The 24,118-nt window shown below is 35.3% G+C and overlaps 1 protein-coding gene across 1 annotated transcript in view; it reads left to right on the top strand.

The window, feature by feature from the left end:
- Window positions 1-20,982, top strand: part of MRPS9 (mitochondrial ribosomal protein S9) — a 30,680-nt gene extending 9,698 nt beyond the window's left edge. The window contains exons 3-11 of the mRNA XM_035558133.2: window positions 2,926-2,988; window positions 3,079-3,109; window positions 5,436-5,515; window positions 11,192-11,274; window positions 14,002-14,077; window positions 16,227-16,395; window positions 18,074-18,182; window positions 19,357-19,526; window positions 20,774-20,982. Coding sequence (XP_035414026.1) covers window positions 2,926-2,988; window positions 3,079-3,109; window positions 5,436-5,515; window positions 11,192-11,274; window positions 14,002-14,077; window positions 16,227-16,395; window positions 18,074-18,182; window positions 19,357-19,526; window positions 20,774-20,865 — 873 coding nt within the window. The 3' untranslated portion in view covers window positions 20,866-20,982. The remainder of the gene's footprint in view (window positions 1-2,925; window positions 2,989-3,078; window positions 3,110-5,435; window positions 5,516-11,191; window positions 11,275-14,001; window positions 14,078-16,226; window positions 16,396-18,073; window positions 18,183-19,356; window positions 19,527-20,773) is intronic.
- Window positions 20,983-24,118: the final 3,136 nt, after the last annotated feature.

Raw genomic sequence — 24,118 nt, forward strand, 5'->3', positions numbered from 1 at the left:
AGCAGTGTAGCAGTGCCTGAGTTAAACCATCTTGATACTGACATGTATTCATTGTGATCTACTGTTTTTGAAGGTGTGACTACAGAGGGTTTTTTCCTTTTTTTTTTTTTTTCCTCTGAATGGCTCAACAGTGTTTAAAAACAAGCACCTTCAAATCCTGAGAGGAAACAGCTACATTTTTTTCAGCAACTCATAGCAAATGCAGACTGTACCCATTCCACCTTTTGTTTCCAGTAGTTTACACAGTAATTTTTGGAAACACCATTCTGTTAACTACGTACAGGATTTCTAAGCATTTCTGCTGAAAATAATTATGCTGTTCCTTTTTTAGGAAGTTGTGTTTTTTTATCAGAAAACAATGGTAATAGTGTGGTTTAACAGATAGAACTGTGAAGTAGTAGCCCTGAATCTGTGGAGGTTAGAGGAAGATGAATGAATCTTGCCTATCTGAAATGATAGCCTAAGGAAAGCAGCTCTTGGTCAAATTCAGTAAAAACTGAGGGCACAGCTATTTAACATGAAGAAAGTCTTCTGAATAAAGGAGAGCAAGGCTTCACCTGTAGTCTGTTGCATCCCAGGATAGTTCTGAACAGGTTGTAAAGGCAAATGCTCCTTGATTGAAATACTCCAAATACTTTCCATAAGAAAGGAGAGGGCAGGAAGACGACTACTTTTCATTTTGGGAAAAACAAACAAAAACTCCAACAACATAAAAAAGAAACTTACAAAATAGAACAATTATTTTTTGGCTAGTTGATGTGTGGAGAGCTGAAAGTAGATGTTAAGATTTCTTAATGCAGGGTTTGTTTATGATTTAGCATGAAAGACATGAATATACACTCAAGCAACGTAAAATAAACTTTCAAGATGTAGTACATCTCAGATGACAGACACTCTTCGTTATAAATGGTAGATTGTAAATTTGGCATTTATTAAGGTGTCATGGTTACAGTAGCTGTTTTGATTGAGATTCTGGAGATGCTTGTATAACGTCTACCTCTTAAGTACATGCACAGTCAGTCTCAATATCCTGTAATAAATTCTTTTAATATATTATATAATGTGTTTGTTTAACATCATTTGGCTCACAGTGGATTTCTCTGTTGTCATCATAATTAATCCCCATTTGTTCATAAATAGGTGTTCACCTACTGTGTGTATGCATAAAATGCCCATTGACTAACAAATGGGAATACAGTAGTCACTAAGAGAAACAAAATTACCATTTCATAAAATCAAGTTAAGCCTTTTGTTTGCTTCAGAATTCTCAAAATTTCTGTTCAGAATACCAGTAGGGGATTAATGAAAGTAATAGGTTAGGTCCTTTTACACTCCATGCATATAAATACGTATAAATCTGTTGAAGCACTGACAAACCACTCCATGTCCATGGAAAAAACGATCAGCAAATAATAGCCCTAAGGTTGCCTAACTAACAAAGAGGCATTCTTCTTAAGTGCAGATTTTTAATTGTGATTTTATTGTGATTCTACTTTTCCTTACTGTCTAGTGGAAGTATAAGCGAGACGACAGCCAGAGGGGTTTTATTCAGTTAGTCCATATTATTGTACAAGCAAATGATTTCTATCTCAAGTTCTACTGCCCACTGTCTGAAGTTGGCCACACTTGCCAGAGTCCTGCATCTGGGGGGTTTTGGTGGCTCTCTTTGTCTGTTTCGTTTTTGAAAACAAATGGAAATGAAGAGCTCTCATATGTTAGTAATGTTTTATAATAAGTTTTCCCTCCTCGGAGGTGTTCAAAAGCCGCCTGGAGATGGTCCTGGGCAGCCTGCTCTGGATGGCCCTGCTTGAGCTGGTGTTGGAGCAGGTCGCCTCCAGAAGTCTCTGCCAACCCCAACCATTCAGTGAATAAAGTAAAGATACACGTTTATGTTTCAGTTGCGCTGAAAAGGGACAGTAAAATGGTGTTGAATGGAAAGACATGCCATTGGGTTTAACCTTGTAAGCTGCTTTGCCTTGCATTTTGCCAGAATGACTTTGAATTTTGTCATTCCTACTTTATTTGTTGGAGGCAAATAATACAAACTTTATATATCACAGGAAAAGCAGAATATTGGTTAAGTAAAAGCAAGTGATGCATCTGGTACACTGTACTCCATACGAACAGTGGTAAATCATGAGTGTGTAATGTCATACTTGTTTCTAAATTGTTTTAGCAAACCCTTAGGTATCGAGAAAGTGAGAGAATTAATGTTTTAAAAAAGAAAAATGGCTTTTAGGAGTCTTGCTTTGCTGCGCTATTAGTTCAACTTCAGCAAAGATTGCAGTGATTCCCAGTTGTTTCCAAATGCAGTGTTCGATGAAATGCTTATTTAGACTATGTAAAGTATCTTCTACTGCCTCAACAAACATTGCTTTTAGACTTTGGGAACCTAAATCTATAGAAACTGAGGTTCCAAATTTGCAAAACTTTGTGTCCAGTTGTTTTGTGTTTGAATAAATAAAATTCTTTTGCTCAGTTTGTCAGTAGGCACTATTAACAATCTCTGATATTTTCAGAAAGATAAATAAAATGTAATTTCTCATAGAAGTTGCAGCATTTGAAGTTTTAAGGAAAAATGAGTGTTGCATTTACTTGTTAAAAAGGTGGTCTTTGCACTTGAGTAGTTCTGATGAGTCATTGTAAATGTGTACTGTAAAAAAAAAAAAAAAAACTTTACAGAGGAATGTTCACTCATTCTGATATAGTAGATTGCAACCTTCATAATGAGATTTTACTCCACCCGAGGATTCCTGAGGAAACTGTCTGCTTTTCTTTTCCACACAGCAGATATGTGGCAGTCGTTGTTAACTGATTTGCTTATGCATGTGAAAAAATTGTTCAATTTTCTCTACGAGAAAGTACCTAAGCAGTGTTTTGATGCTTCTTTTATGGAAAAATTACATATGTGATCTCTGTTTTCAGAGAGCTATTGCCTATCTCTTTCCTTCGGGCTTATTCGACAAACGAGCCAGGCCCATGATGAAGGTAGGATTTCTTGTTGCATTTTTGAATAACCATAACATGATGTTTCAAGTAACTTTTTCCTTTTGATGATATTTGTTTGTTTATTTGCAGCATCCCACAGAAATTTTTCCAGAACAGAGGAGTAAGTGTTCGTAGATCTTTTTCAAATTCTTTTTCTAAGTATTAAAAAAATTTATATATGTAGAATGCCTTATTTTCACAGATTTATTTTTATTAGGAACAATGTGGGGGAGGGAATTGGTAAGACTTTAGCAGTACGAAGCCTGATCTAGTATTCTAGCTTTTAGGTTAAAAAAAAATACTGCTGGATTCTGGAACACCAGTAGCCCTTTGAGGCATATTGTGAGCTGACTATAGATAAATGTTTTTCATTATTTAAAAATAAACAGCAGGTAGAATGACGTGTAAAATCTGTTGAAGTCACTGGAAAACCTTTTGTTGAATTCAGTAGCTTTTTTGTCAGTGCTGTCTATCACATCCATAAAATATTCATTAATGCTATTTTAAACCAAAAGTTTTCCTGGTACCTTCGGTGCTCTAAAAGCAGAGAAATTACAGCCTCGAAATTGCCAGTTGAGAGAATAGGGGGTGATGTGAATGGAAACTCTCCCCATTACGTCTCATTTTTGACCTGGAAGTCTTAAATCTGCACTTGATCCATACAGTGTTTGGCCTTGCTTCCTGAGGCACCTCAGTTGTCAGTGACATGCCAATATGTTGTTTAATGAGAACCTGATCGGAATCACCAAATTAAATTTTACAAAGAATTTTACAAAGTTGCTATTAATTTTTTGTCTGTCATTTAGTATGAACTATTAGCATGGATGTGAAATTCTTTATTCACTGAACTATTGAGTCCCATTTAGAAACTTCTGATGATCAGTGTAATCCTATCATTTTCCTTCTTTTCTTCCTTCTTTCCTTTTACTGTTCCTGGAATCAATAGATTCTTGATGCTTTTTAGATTTTGTGCATCTTTTAGAAAGATCTCTGCATTGCTAGAAATTTTGGAATGTTAGCTATTAAATGGTATCATGCATTAATTTCTAACTTCACAGTATCATAAAATAGAAAGTAGAATGCAAAGGGTAAGACAGTTAAACATAATTATACAATTTTAAAGTCTAAGGGCTGTTTATGGCAGAACTAAGCTACTACTCTCGATGTTTTCAGGACCAAAGAGTTCTTTGAGATTCTAGCTCTGTCCTGAGAACTAGAATTAGTGTAAATGTATATTTCTAAAATTAACACTTTTCAATAAATATCTGTTGTTATTTTTTTTAAGGCAGCTTTTCTTGACTGTCTGTGCATTACATCTGTAAGAATTTGGAAGTACAAAACCATAAATTTATACTTCAGAATGTTTCCTGAATAGTAATTTCAACTAAACATACTTTCACAGCCACATAAAGGGAAATTCATATGTTCTCCCAGTACTATATCCAGTTAAATGCCCCCAGTGTTCTTTCCTTTTTTTTTTTTTGTTGTTTTACATCTTTTCATTCTACTTCTGCTGTATTCTGTGTTAATGTTTCAATGCAATACACCAGCATGCTTATCAGACAGGTTCTTGGAGTCTTATCTTTGTCAGTAGTTCAGAGATTGCTTCAACTGAACTTACTGGATAAAATGACTGGCAGTTTCTTTACAGTTCAATTTTTTTAAAAGCTCTCAGGTGTTTATTTTTGTTAGTTTTCTGTGTTTGGAAGAGATGGGTGTCATGTTAAGACACTTATATTTGATACACAATTTTTTCTTAAGTCGAAATTCATCTCCATAAATAGCTTTTTTTTTTGATGAATAAAATAATCTGGATGTGATGAATTAAACAAAGACTGTTTTGTTGCTGTACTAATTATGTAAAGCATAGCATAGGTCTTGTGTTTAAATATCCTACAGGCATCAACATGAACAAGTCCTAAAATCTCCCAAGTTTTGAATATTTGCAGTTACCTGCAGAAGATAATTGTATGAATACTAAATTTGTTGTATATGTGTTATACTAGTAAGTAATTTGTTATGAGTTTAAAGCACTGTTTTCCAGAGCAGTTAATATTTAGCCTTTTGCCATCATTATGTAGATTTCAATTGTCCCTTAGTTTGTACTTCTTTCTGTTCTAAAATGGATATTTGCATCTGTAATACCAACTAAACAGTCTTTGAAAGCTCATTTAAGACATGCATGAGGGATTCCCTCATGTTAAAAGATATTTAGAAGTATTAAATATTTGCTTATAATTGCAGCTAGAGATTTGTTTGTTTGTTTTTAACAAGGTAGTCTAAATCATTAGATTTCCAGACAGGTTGAATACCCATGAAATGTCATTGTTCTCTGATATTTTAAAAGGTAATCAGTATTATGAAAGACGTTTGTAACAGCAATTAAATACAAAGATTTTTTTTAGTGAGCGTATATTGCTTTCTTGTCTAACCTTTCTTTTCATTAGAAATCCAGTGGGGAGAAGATGGCCGACCATTTCACTTCCTCTTTTATACCGGCAAGCAATCATACTATTCATTAATGCATGTAAGTATGGTACCTGTAGTAAATAATGTTAGTTCCCAGTCAAGTGCATGTTATTCTAGGGATGTGTATCAGGAGCTCCTGACTTTACTCAGTGTTTTCACAGTAGGTCATATCACCACTGAACATGAAAGAAATGTTAATTTTTGTCACAATATCTATTATTAGAGGTGTTTTTATGTGAAGTTTAAGAGAACAGAGTACATAGTAGTTCCTGCTTATTTTTTTTGGTTTATTTTACAGTTTTGACTATGATCTGCATTTGAATAGTCTGACTGCTTTCTTGTAGGTTGTACCCACTTAGTAGCATAAAGTTAGTTGTGGAGAATGTGTAAACAACAGAAACAGCTAGTCCTAGGAAAAATCGCTGTAGAATAAAAAAAAATAGTTTTTTTTTTCCCTTGAAGGGCAAAGCTATAGGAAACGTTATTTGTGCTGACATTTAGTATGAAGAAAATTTGCATTTAAACTGCTTAATTGATTTTTCTAAGACTGTTTCATTCATGCAAACTTAAGGCTTTTTCTGATTAGCATGGTTCCAGGAGTAAAAGATCTGCATCTGTTTACCTTTATGGTAGGGTCTCATTATGTTCTATCAGATACAGCTTCTGAGTCTTCACGTGGATTATGAATAGACGCTCCATATCTGTGACCATCAATAGCACAAGCGTTATCTACCTCCTTAGAAGAGTTTATGCATGTTTCTTATGTGTACTTACAGAAGATGAAAGCATAAATGCTTTATGCAGAAATATTTAACTGGACAGTCATTTCAGATTTTGTTTCCTCATTAGATAGTCTTAAAAAGTTATTTCTGTGATTAGTCTGTTCTCAAAAAAATAAATTTTGTTACCAAAGTCAGTGCACGGTTTTACGGAGTGCAGTGATTTTATTAGAATTATCTGGTATTTATTTGTGTACTGTGTACCCAAAGGACAAAATCCCCACTTGTCAGGTACATTTATTTCTTTGGGAGAATAAAAAACAGCCCCCCCCCTTTTTTTTTGTTGTTGACCTTGGGCAAATGAGCTTCTTGCCCTGGCAGAAATGAAATGAATGATAAATGTAGAGTGTATCTTTGCTGAGTAATGGAGCTGCAGCATAGGCTTTCCACAGAGGTTTTCTCCTGCACAGCCTGAGGCAGCCCGAGGACCCCTGCTGTTCATTTAAATAGGTATGTCAAATCTGCCTCGAAACGCCGCTGGTTTGATCTGTGGTAATATTTGTGAAGGTTCCATATGGACTTGAGCCCCCTGCAGTGCTAAGAAATAATGTACAACGCTTCATGGTGCAGACGCAAATTTTCTCTGAAAAGGGATGCAATGCTGCGTTTTAGCTGTCGGAGAGGATGATGGAGCTGACGCGCTAGGCCTGTCAACTTGTTACACGGATGGGTTGCACGCAGCGAGGCTGTGGAAAATCTGTGCCTTTTAACTTTTCTACTTAATCACGGTTGTAGCATTGCCTTTAGACTGTATGCTACATTAATTCTCTTCCTGCCTTCTGCCTTTCATCCCAAGTTTCACGGAAAAAAGTAAAGCATGCAGGTCTTGTAGAGGAGCCTTATCAAACAGCTGTCATCTGACAAGCCATTTGCATTTGTTTTGGCTGAAACGGAGCAACCCAAGGGCAAGACGTTTTGTTGCATTCCATCATAATGAAGAAATTACAAATTTTACAAGGAGCACAAGTTTATTTTTAGCTCTTCCAAGCAGTTAGAAAGAGTATGCAAGATTGCCTTGGAAATCTCAAAGAGAATAGTGTGCATCTTGTTTCTAACAGTGGCAACCACCTTCAAACAAAACCACTTTGACAAACACAAATTTCATTAGTATAGGATATTTAAGTACTTGAGCGTTCTTAGAATGTTTCTAAATATCTTCATTAAATAGAGTTCTGTAAGCCTGAATCCATTAAAGGAGATTTAACATTTTTTTCAGTCAGCCAAATGAAAGACTAAATCTGCATGAAATTCCTAATGTTGTTTTAACCTCTTATTAGGCTAATGTGTATTTAAGAAAACATATTTTTAAGTCTCAAAGCTAATTAATTTGGCTAGGAAAAAAGAAAGGTTGTATGTTAATACAGTGTAGTGTAAGTAATCAATCCCATTTGAGGATGTCCTTAAAATTGCTGTGTTAAGTCTCATAAATCAGATAAACATAATATTTAGCTTAAACTTGTATGCTGTTAATTACTACACAGACTCATGTGGAACTTCACTTTTATTAATTTCTAGTGACATAAATGGTCACAGCATTGTTCGTGTAGTTAATGCTAGGAAATAATGTTACCCACCTAGTGAAAATAGAAACCATATGTATTCACGTGTATTATAACAGCCAATATACATGTTGATATGACTTGAATATTAAACAAATTTTCATAAAGGATATTCACTTTATACTCCATTGTTGCCTTTATTCTGCCTGTTTGAATAAAGTTTAGCTGTCAGGAAAGGACAATTTATTTTTCTTCTGATACACAACGTTTACTGCATGAAACAGCTTCACAAATATTTGCTTGTATACTTGATCATCATTTAACTTAAGAGTTTTTTGGAGAAAATGTCATATTTTAGTAATGCACAAAGCAAGACAAAATGGTCTCTTCATACCAGTCTGTGAAGCAAAATAGTAATTTTATGTAACTGCTGCTTTACTTTTTTAGAAATATCAGATTGTGGATAATATATGCAATAGAGCATTTTAACTTTTTTTTTTAAGTATATGCTGAAATGAAAAAAAAAAACATGAAGAAAAAGGCAAAATGATACGAGCTCTGCAGCATATTTTAACCAAAATGCTACAATGCTAAATTCCCATTTAAGAAAAAAAAGGACCAAAAAGCCCTCATTTTCTAGGGTTCCATTTGCTAATTTCTTCCCAAAATTTTTATGTAGGGTAAAATAAGAATATCGTTTTGTATTTTAGAAGACTTAATCCTTACACAGATCTAAAATTTGATACCTCTATTAGAAATGGAAGCATTTTAGCACATAGCCAATCTTGTAAAATCAGCTATTTTGATTGTGTACGAGCTGAGTTTACAAGACACACAGATGTGTACATTCATGAGTTGGACTATTGAATCCTGAAGTGATTAGTAAAATCTTCACCTGCCAGCTTTGAAAAAGCAAGTGTGTCTTCAGACGCTTTCTTTAGCCTGTGGGGAGTGAAGATTTGTCAGATAAATTATTGGGCATTACATGCGATTCCTGATTTTGCAAAGACTCATGCACGTACTTTATTGCACAAGTGAGTGGTTCTTTTAGTTTGTTTGACTTCATCTCTCTACAGACGTTAAACACTTGCATTAATTTTTTGTAATACTTAAGACCAAAATTTTATCTCATAACAGATTCAAGTTCACTTTAATTGCCAGAAATATGCAGGAAATTATATTTAGATTTTGACTTCCATGCCAAAATGTTTTATAATACTATTTTCTAATTTTATTTGACTTCATCTCCTGTGTAAAGGTTTTTTAGTTAGGGTGTTGTTGGTGTTTTTTTTTTTTTTTTAATGACCACTGCTTCTGTAATTTAACCTGAACATTTTAAAGAGATCATCTTAATTTCTAAAATATCATCTTCATGCCTGGTTTGATGACTTCCCAATGCTCATAGTAATCTGAAGCCCCTGTTCCAGGGACTTCTCCAGAGATACCTGACCTGCAGCTAAATCCTTTTCCCTTCTCTTCCATCCCCACTACAGTCCAGAGCAGAAGCTTCCATACTGATTCTTCTTCCAGTCTAACTACAAATGCATTAAAAAAAATTCTTGGTGTCAGGCACAAGGTTTGGGTTAGAGGGCATGAGATGTGCCTGCTTTTCCTGCATAGAACTTTTTGCAGCCTAATAGTCAGCTCTGAATAGAGCTGTTAAGATTATTAGAGGTGATGTGATATGAATGATACCCGAAGTAGTGCTACCATACCTTCTTATCTTAGAGATCTATGGATGTATTTCTGAAGTTTGGGAGTATTTGAAAATATGATTTGTTATGCTCTTTTATGTGATGTTTCATGTGTGTAAAGACAGAGCATTTTTTAAATTGAAAAATTTTCCTAGTTCCTACCTGAAATGGGTTATCTCTGTCAAAACTGAAAGATTTCTGGAAGGCATATTACTATAATATGTGAGTTCTTGTGCAGTCTCAAGGAAAAGTGGGCAGTTTTGTACTGCAGGATTTTATACTGTGGAGTTATTCCAAAAATACTTTTGTTCCACAGTGCTGTTAAAAATGTCACCAATGACCTGCATCAAAGGCCTTAGTGAATTGTCCCTATTTAAATGCTTCGAGTGCAGCTCAGATAGCAATCTGTTCTTAGTTCATATACTTTAAGTACACATATTTTTAGTATATGAGCCAATGTTTTTTTTATATTAATGGATAAATCAGCTTGGACAGTAGATGTTCATAGCTAAGCGAGGTGGGTTTTAAAAAAAAAAAAAAAAGTAAACTTGCAGAAATTTCATGGCAGCCTGTTGCAAATCACAGTATTACTTGTGTTAAGAACTAGAATTTCAGTGGTTAATTTTTAACAGTATGTATCTGTCTTGCTTTTCTTTTAATGGTCTATTTGTTTTAAGTAATACAGCAAAAAAAAAAAAAAATTGATCCTGCCCTGTCCCCAGTAATTCCTAACCTGTAGTTTCCCTAGTATTTGCTACAGTCCTTACATTATTAAAGTATGTGAAAGTGGTTATAAGCTTTGTACTTTCACTTGTTAATGAAAGTAAATTATTTTACATTCTAGTACTTTGCTGTAATACAATTCTGTTTTGTTTCAATATTATTTGTAATTATTTTTCCAGATATTCCTATTTCTAGTTTAAATCACTATTGTAGTTCTTAATATTAGATGTAATACTTTAGAACAAAATAGATTCCAAAAGTTTTTGAAGTGAAGAAACTGTTTATTTAAAAACGTCTCTCGTAATATTTTCTGTGTGGCTTTATGAATATTTTTGCTTTTGGTTTTCTGAAGTTGTAAATCCCTATCACAGCATGATTTGAAATTACATAGCGAAGAATTTTGAGAAAACTGTTGAGGAAAAAAAAGTACTGAAAATTTAGAGCCAATATATCTGTAATGTTTAAAAAAAAAAAATTCTAATTATGATAACTTTAACCGTGTGTCTTTGTGGACATGCCTGGGTACGAGCGAGTTCTGATTAATACAGACTACTGATAGAGCTGACAATCCAAATGTACAAAAATCTAGCTAAATGAAATAATTTACAATTTTAAATCTCCTCACTATTTTGAGGAAGACAAGCTAAAATATGAATGCTCTGAAATGATTGTGCAGTATGTTTTGGAGGCATATCCGGTACATAAATGTAGCTGCTTTTCTGTATACATTTGAGAATTTTTGTAAAAGCGTGTATAAGAAGGCAACAAAGTGAAGAAAAATAACACAATTCAAAATTAATTACCTTGAACTACATATGAAAATATTATACCTACTGTCTAAATGTTTATTGGTTTAGCTTTAACATGCTATTAAACATGCAGAAAATATTTTTTTAACTTGTCAGAGCTCTGTTTGTTTTCTAACCTCTTGCATTTTAGATGTTTGGAGACCAAAACCACATAAGCGTGTTTTACATAATAAAATAAAATATTAAATGGAAAAAAATGCATTTAAATTCTTCTTCCATACATATTTTAGGATACCTATGAAAAACTGCTAAATGTTCACAAACATCAAGACCAACTGGCAGCTCAAGACTTGCCACCTCAGAAGGAAAAAAAGTATGTTTCCAGTTGGATTGCATGTTGATATTACTTTTCTTAAAATGCTTCAGTATGTTGTTTTTGGCACATTTTGTAGTCTCCCATCCTACCTGCCTTTTATTCCATTAACCCATTCTCAGACTTTTTCACTATTCCCTGACTTAATATTTGTATGCTAATTTCAGGTTGAAAGGTCTGTCTGTTATCTGTATGTGTGGAGTGCTCACTGCTGAAATAGGGAACCCCCAACTATATCTCTTACTGTTCAATCTCTCTCAGATCTTTTCAATGTTCTCTCCTATATAAGAATTCAAAAGTGTGACTTGAAAATATGTAGAGAATATCCAGGATTCTTTGTCCATATATGAAGTTTCCTAATTATTTCTTTAGTAAAGGTTTTTGGAAAGGGTAGTAAGATTTTTATGAGAAAATAAGGCCTTTGTAAACATCAAATATGTTGCTTAACTGTTGGAAAAATCCTAAGGTCTAAAGCTGAGCTTTTTAATAGTCTTTCATTAATTGCTGTTCTTGAGTATTTTTACTTACCAAGTTGAACTCGAAGAGCATCAAAATAGTTAATTCCACTATTTTTCTTCTAATGGCTTTGTACAGCTGAATCATCAAAGCTGTACTTATTTTAGAAAAGTTTATTTGGTTCAGTTTGTTGTAATATCACCATTAATGGTAATTGAATTCAGTTTCTCTAAGTTTCTTTTATTTTCTTTAACTTTTCTGGTGTGCATAGTAAGCTTTTCTGTTCAGTGGCTATGGCAAAGCTAAAAAGGTGCATGTTAACCAGAACAAGCTGTGAAATGCTATAGTTGTTGGTTTCTCAGTGCATACTGTCAGGGTTGTCTTTGAAATGGATATACGTTTTAGAAACTGTTCACTTCTTAGGCTGTTTTCTTGATATTTTTTTTAATATATATTCTACTCTTTTTGCAAGGATTTTGATATATTGGAATATGAAATCAAGCAAGTATCTAAAAAAAAATAGATACAGCTAGGAAGATTTGATTTCAGTGCTTACCAATTTTTATATAGTTACAATTTAGACACTGGAAAAAAAAGTTTTGATTTATGTTCTTGCTATGTATTTTCTGGCCAGGTTTGTGTGCCATTCCAGTTGCACGTTGTGTTGGTTTGTCATTTCTTAATTTCAGCCATTTATCGTTTACATTAGGAAGAGAAAGTGTTAATTTGTTGAGATTATTTCCTTCTTAAATAATAGAAGTTCATGTTTGTTCATGGTGTGTGTGTGTGTATATATGTGTGTGTGTGTGTGTGTATGTATATATATATATATATAGCGTCCGATGAGCCACAGAATATTTTATTATAGATCTGTATTAGTTTCTAAGCAGACGAGAACAAATGATTTAAGTTTCTTGGCGTATGCTGCTGAAAATAACCTTAGAGAGCTCAGCCAGTGGACTTACGGATGTGAAAAATGACCTAAAGGTAGTCAGGGTTGAAAGTTTTTGTTTTCCTCTTTTATGTTTGTAAAAACTCTGATAATTTAAAGGGTTTAAGGGATGTAGTACTTCCTTTGAGATTAGCCTCAATAATTTATCTCCTCAAGGTAGGTAGGGGGTGGTGGGAACTGTTTTTGTTTTTGTTTTTGTTTTCCAGCAAACAATCTGTCATGGACACACTGTAATATTAACTGAGGGGTAGGAACCTGATCTTGAAAGACTTAAGCTTATAGCTTTTCACATGTTTAAAATAAATAAATCACTGGCTTCACTGGAAGTAGCTGTACATAAATATATATACTATATACTTGAATCTGTCAGGGTTAGGTACTTTTTAAGATTCCTGTTAAAACCAGCACTGTCTCTAAGTAAACATTTCTTATGCCCTGACTCAGAAAAACATTAAAATACATACTTCAGAAGTACTACTTAAAATCACCTTGAGTAGGAATGCTTTTCTGAATCAGAGCTTGTTCATTAGGATTGCTTCTTTTAAAAAATAAAAATTAAAAAAAAAATCCTACAGAGGTAAGAGAGTTAGCACTTTGCCTTAAATTTACCTGATAAAGTTGATGTGTATATTTATGGTAGCATTCTGTTTTGTCAGACACTTCGTATGATACATATTTCCCAAAGATTTACTTCACACGTTGTTTTTTTTTGTGTTAACATCTCTATATGAGGCTGTTTTCTTAACTTCTGCTGTTTCTATCATTGGTTCAGTTTCTGTACTGAGCAGATAGAGATTATATAGTAGATAAAATACAGTATGGTTGTTATTGCTGCATTAGTACCTTGACCATACTTACCGCAAGTGGAGTTCGGTATTGAACCAAAGAATTGGAGACCACAGGCAAAATTTTGTTGCTTTAGAATTTTTTTACGTCCTGCCTTTTGATTTATTTCTTTGCTGCTAATAAACCAAACCCTTCCTAGCAGCAAATTTTTCAAACTAAGTTTTAAGCTGAGGAGAAGATAGATTACTCTTGCAAGAGTAATCTTGCTCAATATCAGACTGCAATAATATGAATAATATGTAAGTGAAATACATAATTTTAATTTGGTAAATTCAGTATGTGACGTTACCATTCCTTTCAAAAGATCTTTTAAAATCAGTGTAGGCCTTTTTCTATTTACTATGGGAATGTGATCTGTATTCATTTGTGATGTAAAATATATTTCTGAGCTAAGACTGGATGTGTGGTCCTCTGTGATGTAACTCTAATTGCATGGTTAATTAAAGGGAGAATATATGTGATATTTTAAACAGGAACCTGGTTGGCAGCAGATGGCTGACTAAGACGGAATTGGAAGAAATGTTGTTAGAAAAACTGTCAGATGATGATGTAAGTAATTAATCCTTCTAATCTTAAGGAGGCTTGTGTCTTAAAAACATGGACTCTGCGTTTTTGGATACTGTAAAGGCATTACAGAGAGGCAGGTGCTCTTCAAAAGAACTTTATTCCCATAAAATGCGTATCTTATAGCACTACCACATTATTTTCACGTTGTCTTTACCCTATGTCCCTTTTTTATCTAGCATAATACAGAACAATTAAGGGTTTTCTATTGTTGCTTACATTAGTTCATTTTTTCTTCTGGTAGCATTGTGAGGCCTTGTCTCTTTTTATCTAATTGTGTTAATAGAAATGAAGCATAGTGACAGCTTATAATAGAAATAAATACTCACTCTAATTACAGATGAAAAACAGGGTTAGAACCTCTGTTCTTTATTTTAGGGAAAGGGTGAATGTTGAAGATGGGGAAACACGATGGATTTGTGTAATGGTAAATCCGTAGAGAGTGTTTGAACCTTAAGAAGGGCACAATAGAGATAGAAAAGTCACAGAGAAGGATGGTCAGAAATAAGGATTCCTTTTCTTAGTGATTGGCTACAGAATCAAATATCAGAAACAAGATATAAAGCTACACAGATCTGTGGTCTCATCTGGGATAGCTCTTTATACATTCTCCTTGATGTGAAGTATGGGAGGAGAGAAGAGGATTTTTGTAGTTTTGCCAGTATCAGCAGGCTGTATCAGTGTTGAGATTTGGAGTACTTTACATGCTTCTCTGGGAATAAGACTATCAAGCCTAATAGTCATCCACTTTTCTTACTCAGAGTTTTTTCCTGCAATCCCCTAAATAGCATTAGCTTTTGTAACAGCAGGTTCAGTCTGTGTGGCCAACTTCAGTTCTCTTCTGGAAGCCTAAGCTTGAATATGATAGTACCAGAGAATGTAACACAGAGCATTCCAAGTATTTTTCCACCTAGAAACAGTGCCGAATCTCTTTTCTCCTGTGGACAATATCATTACAAAATAGCATGGCAGCAGCAAATGTACCCTTTGCTCATTTGTCATCCAGAACAGTAACATCATATGACTTCTTGTCTATGAGTAAAGTGGAAAGGTCTTTGGTAGGTTCATGTCCATAAATGTAAGTTAGAAATTGCTGTTCTAAGTTCTCCATCCTGATCTACCCAGGAGATTTCAGCTATCTTGCTCCTAAGGGATTGCAGATGTGTGTCAGATCGTTAGGTAGAAGTAGCTTTTTGAATGATGTCAGAGTTCCAGGAACTATTGCTAAATTACAGGGGAAAAAAAAAATTAATTTTGTGCAGAAACTTCTGGAAACAGAAGAGAAAATACTTTTCATAACAACTGGTAAGTTAAGAAAACTTAGATGTGATATCTATATGAAAAATCCGTTTTAAAAGATGGCATACCTTTACATCCTGTGACCTAGCTATCTGGTACTCCTGCCGGTAACGCTTCATAACAGGACATCCCAGCTTTTAGCACAAATGGGTTAACACAGTGGTGTTTACTCTTTAATCACATGTTGAAGAACTTCGGAGGGGGTGTAAGGGGGAAGGAGAACCACACAGTAGCAAAGGATAATTTATTTCAAGAGGTTGCCCTTTAAGTCAAGTATCTCTTGAATTTTTAAATAGCTTGATTGTTCGGTTTAAAGGAAATCATAAACATTAAAGCAACTCAGCTTGAACAGCCAAAGATAGATAGATAGGTATTTCCTGTATATATTATGAAATATAATCATTTAAGAGGCTCAGTTTAGTGAAATAAAATTATTTCCAAGTCAATGAATATGCTGACTTACTGAAAATAAGGTAAAAATCGTCTCCTTTTGCCATTTTAATGACAACAAAAGAATGAAGACCCCCTCAATGTTTTCTTTTTAAAAGTAAGATGAACTTCATTCTAATACAGTAATCCTGTGTTACAAAGGGGTTGGTGGTTATACTTCGAATTAAAGCTTCATTGTTGCCTGAAGAAAGAACCAGGTATCTTTAGTCACACAGCAAATGATGCATCTGCATGCTGTTCTTAAATCAGCATGTAGGTGCAAAAGTGTCATCTTGTCAGAAATCATCAATAAAAGTGAAGTAGGAAAGATTAAGTACATAAAAATAGAAAGTTTTAGCAAATGCAATTACACTTGCATCCTTTAATGAGGTCTTGTTGTCTACAGTATTCGAGATTTATTCAACTCTTACAAAAATTGGTGACGTCGCCATGTGGTAACATCGAGGAGAATTATATAAAAAAGTTTTCCAGAGAAATTTCTGCACAATTGCAAAAAGTTGTTATTGAGCCTTTGAAGTATGATGAGCGAGGAGTGGCCTTCAGCACCAGTGAAGGTAATAATTTCAAGTTGGTCGGTAATGCAGAATTTTTATCCTCTTCCCACTGATTTCTGTATAATATTCATGTATGTACAACACAGTTTCACTATTTCTTCTTATATGCTTCTGTTTATATCGGATGTATAATTGTTAATTATGTTTTGACATACTAAGTTATGATCCAGCTTGGTTTAACAGTCAATTTTTGGCACAGTCTGTCAACTATTCGTTCTGATACAGTACTATCTCTGTAGAGAGGACCTCACTGTGCTGCACATTGTACAAAAAAAAAACACAGACTTTGCTGTGAAAAGTTGACTGAACATAAAGGGTGGGGAACTGGGGGGATCCCAAACGCGTATGGAGAATTCAGTGGATGTAATAGTGTTGTTGCATAGTATAAAAGTGGTGTGCTTAGACCACTAAGTAACCTTGATCATGAGTTTTGTAGGCAATTCAGGAAAAGAGAGTTTTGAGGACACAAAAATCGAGCATTTCAATATTTACAAACAGCTGAGGAAATTACAAAGAATTTGCAAAATCTTAAATTTTCAAACAAGTTGATGAACTGTAGCTAGCATTATGTGACAGAGACGGGAATCAGTCACTGGTACTGAGACAGAGGGGGTATTGGAGAGAAGCCACAAGGGTCTGTGCATCTTCTAAACACAGGTGGCTCACGTTTTCTGTGAAGTGACACATGGAAGTGGAAGAATGATACCATATGAGAGGTTGACTAGGAAAACTAATGTATCAAAAACGTGTAGGAAAGTCTGAAGGTTTTCTTGGACAAAGCATGTGCAAGTCTGTGTATGCATATGCACACTTTATGCTGTATGTTTAAGAGGGGTGTGTATTCTTAAGCAGCAGGCGGAGGATAATAAGAATAAAAGTCTCAGAGAGCTTGAGGAGCAAGCAAAATGGCTGGTGAGCTCTGTTCTTGCTGGGTTAACTTCAAGATGATATGAAAACAAGGAGATGTGAAAGAGCCAAACTGGGATTTAATCCACTTTGGTTTTCAACAGTATCTTCAGAATAGTAGTTGCTAAAGTTTCGTAAACAAGCAACCCATCTTAAGAAAAGCTATCTTTATAAGTTCAAGAACATTCTTGTGTCCCATCACCCCCCTTAATTAAGCAAAATATCTAATTTGTTTTATTATCACGATTGCTTCCTTTGTGCCACAGAAGATTGGTCATAGGCTTTAGCATAGAATTTGTCGTGTTTTATCTTGAAGCTAATGTGTTTACAGAACTGAATTGCAACTAGTAATTTCTGAGGAAACAATGCTAAATGATGCGTAAGCGTTATTTATATCAGCATAGTTAGTGTTAACCTTTTCCGTGTGAATATTGTACCTTTGTATGATTTTACAAAGTCTTTAATATTAGACTTGGAAGCTGTGCTTATGGTAAACATAAGTGTTCAACAATCTGTTTATTTTCACACGCTGTGACCTCACCAGGTCTAGAAAGTATCCTGACCTTCTTAATAGTATTGATTAAAATGTATTGAAAGCTGACTGTTCACTATCTGCATTTACTTCCTTCCCCTGTTTTTTTTTATTACGTTAGCTTCCAAAAACAAACATCTGGTACTATTTGAAAGACTGAAGATCAGCTTAACTTCTTAGGTATTTGAAATTTTGTAGAATATCGAAGGCACATAACAGATTGCTTTTAATTCCTTTAAGGTGAAAGAAAAACTTCAAGAGCTACTGTAATAGTTTATGACAATGGGACTGGAAAAATTACAGTGAATGGAATAGATGTTTTACATTACTTCCCAGTGCTGCAGGACAGGTGAGAGCACTATGAAATGCTATTCTTAATGTACTGAAAATACGCCACCAAAAGTCATGCTATACTATTATTTTTGGTGCTGTATTCCACACAGTTGATGCTGTTCTTTTTTTCCTGTCTGTCTATTTTATGAAAATTAGTCCTGCCTCACCTCCTAGTTTCCAGGAGTGAGTAGTATAAGATGTGATAGGTAAGCCTTGCTCTGTTTCTTCTCCCCTTTCTGCAGGGATGCAGAAACCAAGAACGTAGGCTATTTGGATAATTCAAATTTTGGTTGCCTTAAAAAGGACTTGTAGTTTTATTTGAACAAAAAACAATCATCAAAGGTGTCAAACTTCCTAAGAGACTTGTGAATTGTATTCATATGTAATTACTCTGTCATACAGTAATGAGAAGAAGCAAACAAAGCAAGACACTTCATATATAGCTTCAGATTTTGAAGGTGTACGGTTTGCTATAGAGAAGACTTCTCAAAAGGGATGGAAAGCTTCCTTTGTCAACCCTATGTGATTATTTTATGTTGTGGTTTCCAAGCTCAAGAATATTTCTCAGAAATTTCTGTCTTTTAATATTCAGATCTTGGTAGCCATAGATAATTAGTGAGACAAAATTAATTGCAAAACTGATCTTCAAGTACTTACCATTGGCAGTTTGAAAATGATCCTTGCTATTAGTTTGCTTTCATAAAATGGTTTAGGTTGGAAGGAAAATTCCAGTTCCAAGCCCATCCAGTTCCAACCCCCGTACCACGGACAGGGACACCTCCCACCAGAACAAGTTGCTCAAAGCCCCATCCAGCCTGGCCTTAAACACTTCCAGGGCTGGGACTTCTCTGAGCAACATACGCCAGTGCCTCATCACCTAAGAATTTCTTCCTTATGTCTAATCTCAATCTACCCTCTTTTTGTTTAAAGCTATTACTCCTTGTCCTATCACTACACTCCCTGATAGAGAATCCATCTCTTGCTTTCTCGTAGACACCTTTTAGAAGGTCTCCCTGGAGCTTCTTCTCTCCAGGCTGATGAAGTTTATTTTAGTAGGACATTAGGGATATAAATGCCTTCCTGGATCTCTGTCTGAAAGTTAACCATGTTTTTGTATGTACTATAATAGGAAAGGTACATCGTATAACCTTACATACATGTATATAATTTTATTTATTTTTTGTTTTTAGGGAACAGTTGTTGTTCCCATTCCAGTTTCTTGACAGAGTTGGAAAACATGATATGGTTTGCACAGTCTCTGGTGGAGGAAGATCCTCACAGGCTGGTGCAATACGTTTAGCCTCTGCAAAAGCCTTGAGGAGTTTTGTGACAGAAAAGGAGGTGGAATTTATGAGGCAAGGTAGGAATAGAAATCTTACTTCCATGTTTCTTAGTGTGTTTCTGGTAATCAGCTGAATTAATACAAGAATCATTAAGGATCAGTGCAAATTGAGTAGGTAGTCCAAGTGAAACCTTGTATATTGTATGAATGGGATCTGAATGTAAAAAATAGTTTTCGGGTTCTTTCCTAGCTTCCTTTGTGTACATTTTGGATGATGTGTTTTTTTCCATCTGTTCCTGACCTCTGTTAGGTCAGTAAACCAGTTTATATTGCATCTACATAAAATCACAAAACGTGCATGTATATTCACTATCAAATCTGGATCAGACATTTGAGAGCTGTAGGGTACTAAGATTATATTTTATTTTACTTGCATAGTTGCACCTCGTTCATGTTTAAAAAGATGTATTCTCAAACTTAAACACTGGAGTGTTAACTTTAAAGGGATAGTAATGAGCATAAGCATACTATATGAAACTAGTCAGACTGAAGGTGCTTCTTTTCTGTCTTGCTTTAGAGTTGACAATTTACCTAAACAAGATAGAACTTATTTGGTACTCTGTTATTTGATACCTCTCAGTGATGAGGTTCCATGCTGTTGTAGCAAATACAGAATTACAGACTGTGAGCTTTTAACAATGTCCTTTCTGGACCAGTAGGGAATACCTATGGAAGTGTTTGTGCTAGTATTTTTTAATAAGTTTCTCTGATTATAGTTCTTCAGTACTGACAAGCGTAACTTTCTGGGAATACTCCTGCAAATTGGCATTTTAACTAATTTGGTATCTTTAGGGAGATCAGTGTGATTCCAAACAGGTTTTGGACATTGCAAAATACAGTTTGGAGACCACTGTTGTAGAGTACACATAGTCTTTCAAAAGTGGGTGCGAGTACCCCAGGAGTGCACAAGATCTACTGTGTGCAGGAAGGAAATACTAGTACTTCAGTAGCATATGTATATAACTTGTAAATTAATGAATATACATAATAGGGGTGTGTGCTCTAAAATCTTTTACAGATAGGGTTGTGCGACTAAAAAAGTTGAGACCACTGCTCTAAAGGCTCAGAGGTTCTAAATGTGAACAAAGTTAGTTACCAAAGAAAAATTGAAATGTTGGAGGATCTGATTGAATTCTTTTTAGCTTGTTTTATCCTGGACTTTTCCCCTTGGCTGTCTTGAAACCCTCTATTGTCATGCACACATACTACTCCTATAATAACAACTAATAACAGTAAACAAATGAGTGTTTCCCTGTGTTTTGTAGCTGGGCTGCTAACAGTTGACCCACGTGTGAAGGAACGAAAAAAGCCTGGTCAAGAGGGAGCACGACGGAAGTTCACCTGGAAAAAGCGATAAATCTGAGTATTTAAAGAAAGGCAGAATGCTCCAAGAACTTCAAAGGATATACAGTTATGATTTAGAACTGTTGTATAAATATATTTAGTAATAAAGACTTCTTTCCATTATAACTACTATGTTTTTTCTGTTTAAAAAGCATCTTTCTTTAAATTGATTTAAAATTGAAAATTTTCACAGTTTGTCGCAATAATGCATTTTGAGTGCCAGCTTTCCTTCTTAGCTGTACTGAAGTCAGTGACAGTGTATGAAATTGTTGGTGGACTGTAACTTTTTGAAAAATGAGTATGTTTAGTGACTCAACTATCTAAATTCTGGACTGCATAGGCAGCTCCTAGACAGGTGTCTGGAGAGTTTTGAAGGGTCTCCCTTTGTTTCACAGGTGTCCAAAGATAAGTGATAACTTCCAACCTAAGCTATGCTGGAGTTGAGAAACTAGTGAGAAAGATACCGACAATTGAGGGGATGTTGACAGCGGAACAGTCACAGGGGCTAACCTTTGTCTGTGGAAGCAGTTTTCTCCAAGATGCCTCCCTAGGGTTAAGTGGGGAGTGATTCAGAGCAAATATCTAATTTTAGGTGCTCTGAATCACCCTCTGGAGGAGTCAGCTTTTTCTTCTTCCCCCAAATGCAGAAAGAGCTGAAGGGGTTAGGCTGAAGTTATCTTCTCCACCCTTTAAATCTCAAGGGGCCTGATCAAGGAGGCGTGTTCTGAATATGGCTGATGTGCAAAGATAGCATTGGACTCTTTGCCAAAAACAGTCATAACTTTTTTAAAATCAGAAGCAGGAGGTGATGGCAGTGCTGCCCACCTCTTCTCTATAATTGTAGCCTTCCAAAATAGATCAGCGGTTACAGCACTCCCCCAAAAGCGCAAAACTTTGGTTTATTTCCATCTTCCTTCCTGGGACAGAGGTCAAATACATAGAGCTTCCAGGAAAAGCATATCCTTTATCTTTCCTGTAGGAACTGGGCTACAGCAGAAAAGAACGTACGGTTTCTCAAGCCTGGAGAAAGCAGACAAAAAGAAATACAGCTCAGTAGTTCTAGCAACAGGGCCCTTTCTAAGTTTCTCTAAGTGTGAGAACACAGCCCTGCCTCATGTTGGTTGTAGATTATCCCAAAAATATTACACTTCAGAGGTACCAAAAGGTGCTAGCCGGCCACTGCAGCTGATAATAAATAACTGTGAGTGATCCATATGTGTCATTGTTTTCCCAAGCGCAATTCTGGAGGTGTCAGGAAATGCATAGATTTCTTGGACTGAATAAAAACAGAGCAGGTTAGAAACTGGGTTTCAGCAGTCTGCATCCTTGGCTGGTGAATTTCTGACTCCTTACTTCCCCAGAATCCCTTTGGTGGTTATTTTGAACTGTCGTTGTTCTGTGTTGTTTCTCGAAAATACTCCATAAAATTTGGGTAAGATTTCTCTATAGAGTCGCTGATAGTTTTCGCATCACTAAGCTAGTTGATCTCAGTCAAAACAGTGACTTGTTCAAGTTGAATATAACAAACAGCTGAGGCAATTTACCTGGCTCTTTGAAGAGCAAATGGGGGCTATATGAGTAAGTTTTACACTAAAGAAAATAGGAAATGGTTTAAGTAGCATTTCTGCTAATTTAAATCGCTAGTGTGTAGCGAGATAACTCTATATCATGTTTCAATAAAAGCTGTGACTTTAATAAAAGCATTCACTAAATATCCATTCAGGTACATAGGGGTTCTTCTGATGTTCTTACGTACCAGATCATGTATGTAGGCACGTGAACTTAAATGAAGCACAGCAGTAGAATCAGTTCATCAGTCTGAGTCTGTTTTAATGTCTTGCTCCTCTCATCCCTTTGCAGTCTCGTGTTTCAGGCTACCCAACGCGTGTGTGCCAAACCTCTTACTTGTTGTCTCCCTGTGCCTCCAGATGTTTTGTCCAAGCAGTTTTCCTGATTTAAGTGTGGCACCACATCTCCTTGAGTGGAGGTTGAAGCTTTAGAATTCCTTGGGAAGACGTCCAAATGATGTCCTGTGGGATAAACTATATGGGGGGAAGTATGAACCAGTTTTTGGGGATCTTTCGGTGAATGGTGTCACATCCCTCCACTTGGAGAAAAGCTGTACTTACGGAACTAGCACTTAAAAACTAGTTATTAAAGACAGGCTGCAATTCCACAGACATGTGAATAAGTTTCTTATGAATACCAGTGTGGTAAGCTTGGTCCCCATCTTGCAGTCACTCAACAGCGGGGGCTGGTGGCACTTCCCAATGTGTCCATTGCCATCAGATTCCACACTGAGAAGTCCAAATTATTGCGAAGGTTAGTGAGAGCAGTGCTCTTGAATACCTGCCTGTCTGTCTGACTGCATCCATACCAGGCTGATCATGTTTCACCTTTGAACTGCTTGCATTGTAGAGCAACTTTTCTTGCCAATAAGAATTCAGAAAAAGTATCCCGAATGTGACAGATGCTTATACTTTAAAATGTTTTCTGAATGCAGGCGTAAGGAAGAAACAAACCTTCTGTGCTTTCTGGTCCATGTGTGTTGTGATTCATGTGGACTTTTTTTCCCCTCCATCATACTGATGATTTGCTTTGAGGTAAGATACAGAAATTGGCTGCAAGACAAAAGAAATAAATCAATGCAATTGATTTCTGGTAATTCTCACATCACCTTCTGGCTGGTGGTTCAAACAATAAAAAGGTATAAAACTGTTTCTGTGTTGTATTAGTGCTGCTATTTTACCACAAGATGGAGCAGTTTGCAATCTAATGAAACTAGCTGTCTTCAAAAGTGGTATGTAGATACTTTGGAAAGAAATAATGGATCTTCCCTATAAATACTGATTTTTGTAACAACAGATTAATATAAGTGTATTGGATTTCTAAAGGGTAGATTCAGATTTTCTTCCAATTTTTTTTCTTCTGGCAAGAGAATCAAATTTTAGTGAGAAATAAATGAGAGAATGCTAGTTTTCAGCAATCTAGTTTCAGAGAATAAGCGGTACCTTCAAATGAGTATTTCAGATGATATGCTAAGAAATGCCAGTTGATGTGTGATCTCTCTGAAAACTGTGGAGATCTGATCTTACTTTGGTATTGCATAGTGATGATCCTGATGCATTTTGGAATCTGTTTAATGTGGACAGAGGGATTTTACAATATAGCTAACATCACATGAACATTGAGAGAATTTGTTCTTTAAAAAAAATCATTTAAAGAATTTTTCCTCAAAGTTTATGTTTAAGTCATTGTCCTGTCTC

Source organism: Cygnus atratus, chromosome 1 (genome assembly GCF_013377495.2).
Source record: "Cygnus atratus isolate AKBS03 ecotype Queensland, Australia chromosome 1, CAtr_DNAZoo_HiC_assembly, whole genome shotgun sequence".
Taxonomy (NCBI): domain Eukaryota; kingdom Metazoa; phylum Chordata; class Aves; order Anseriformes; family Anatidae; genus Cygnus; species Cygnus atratus.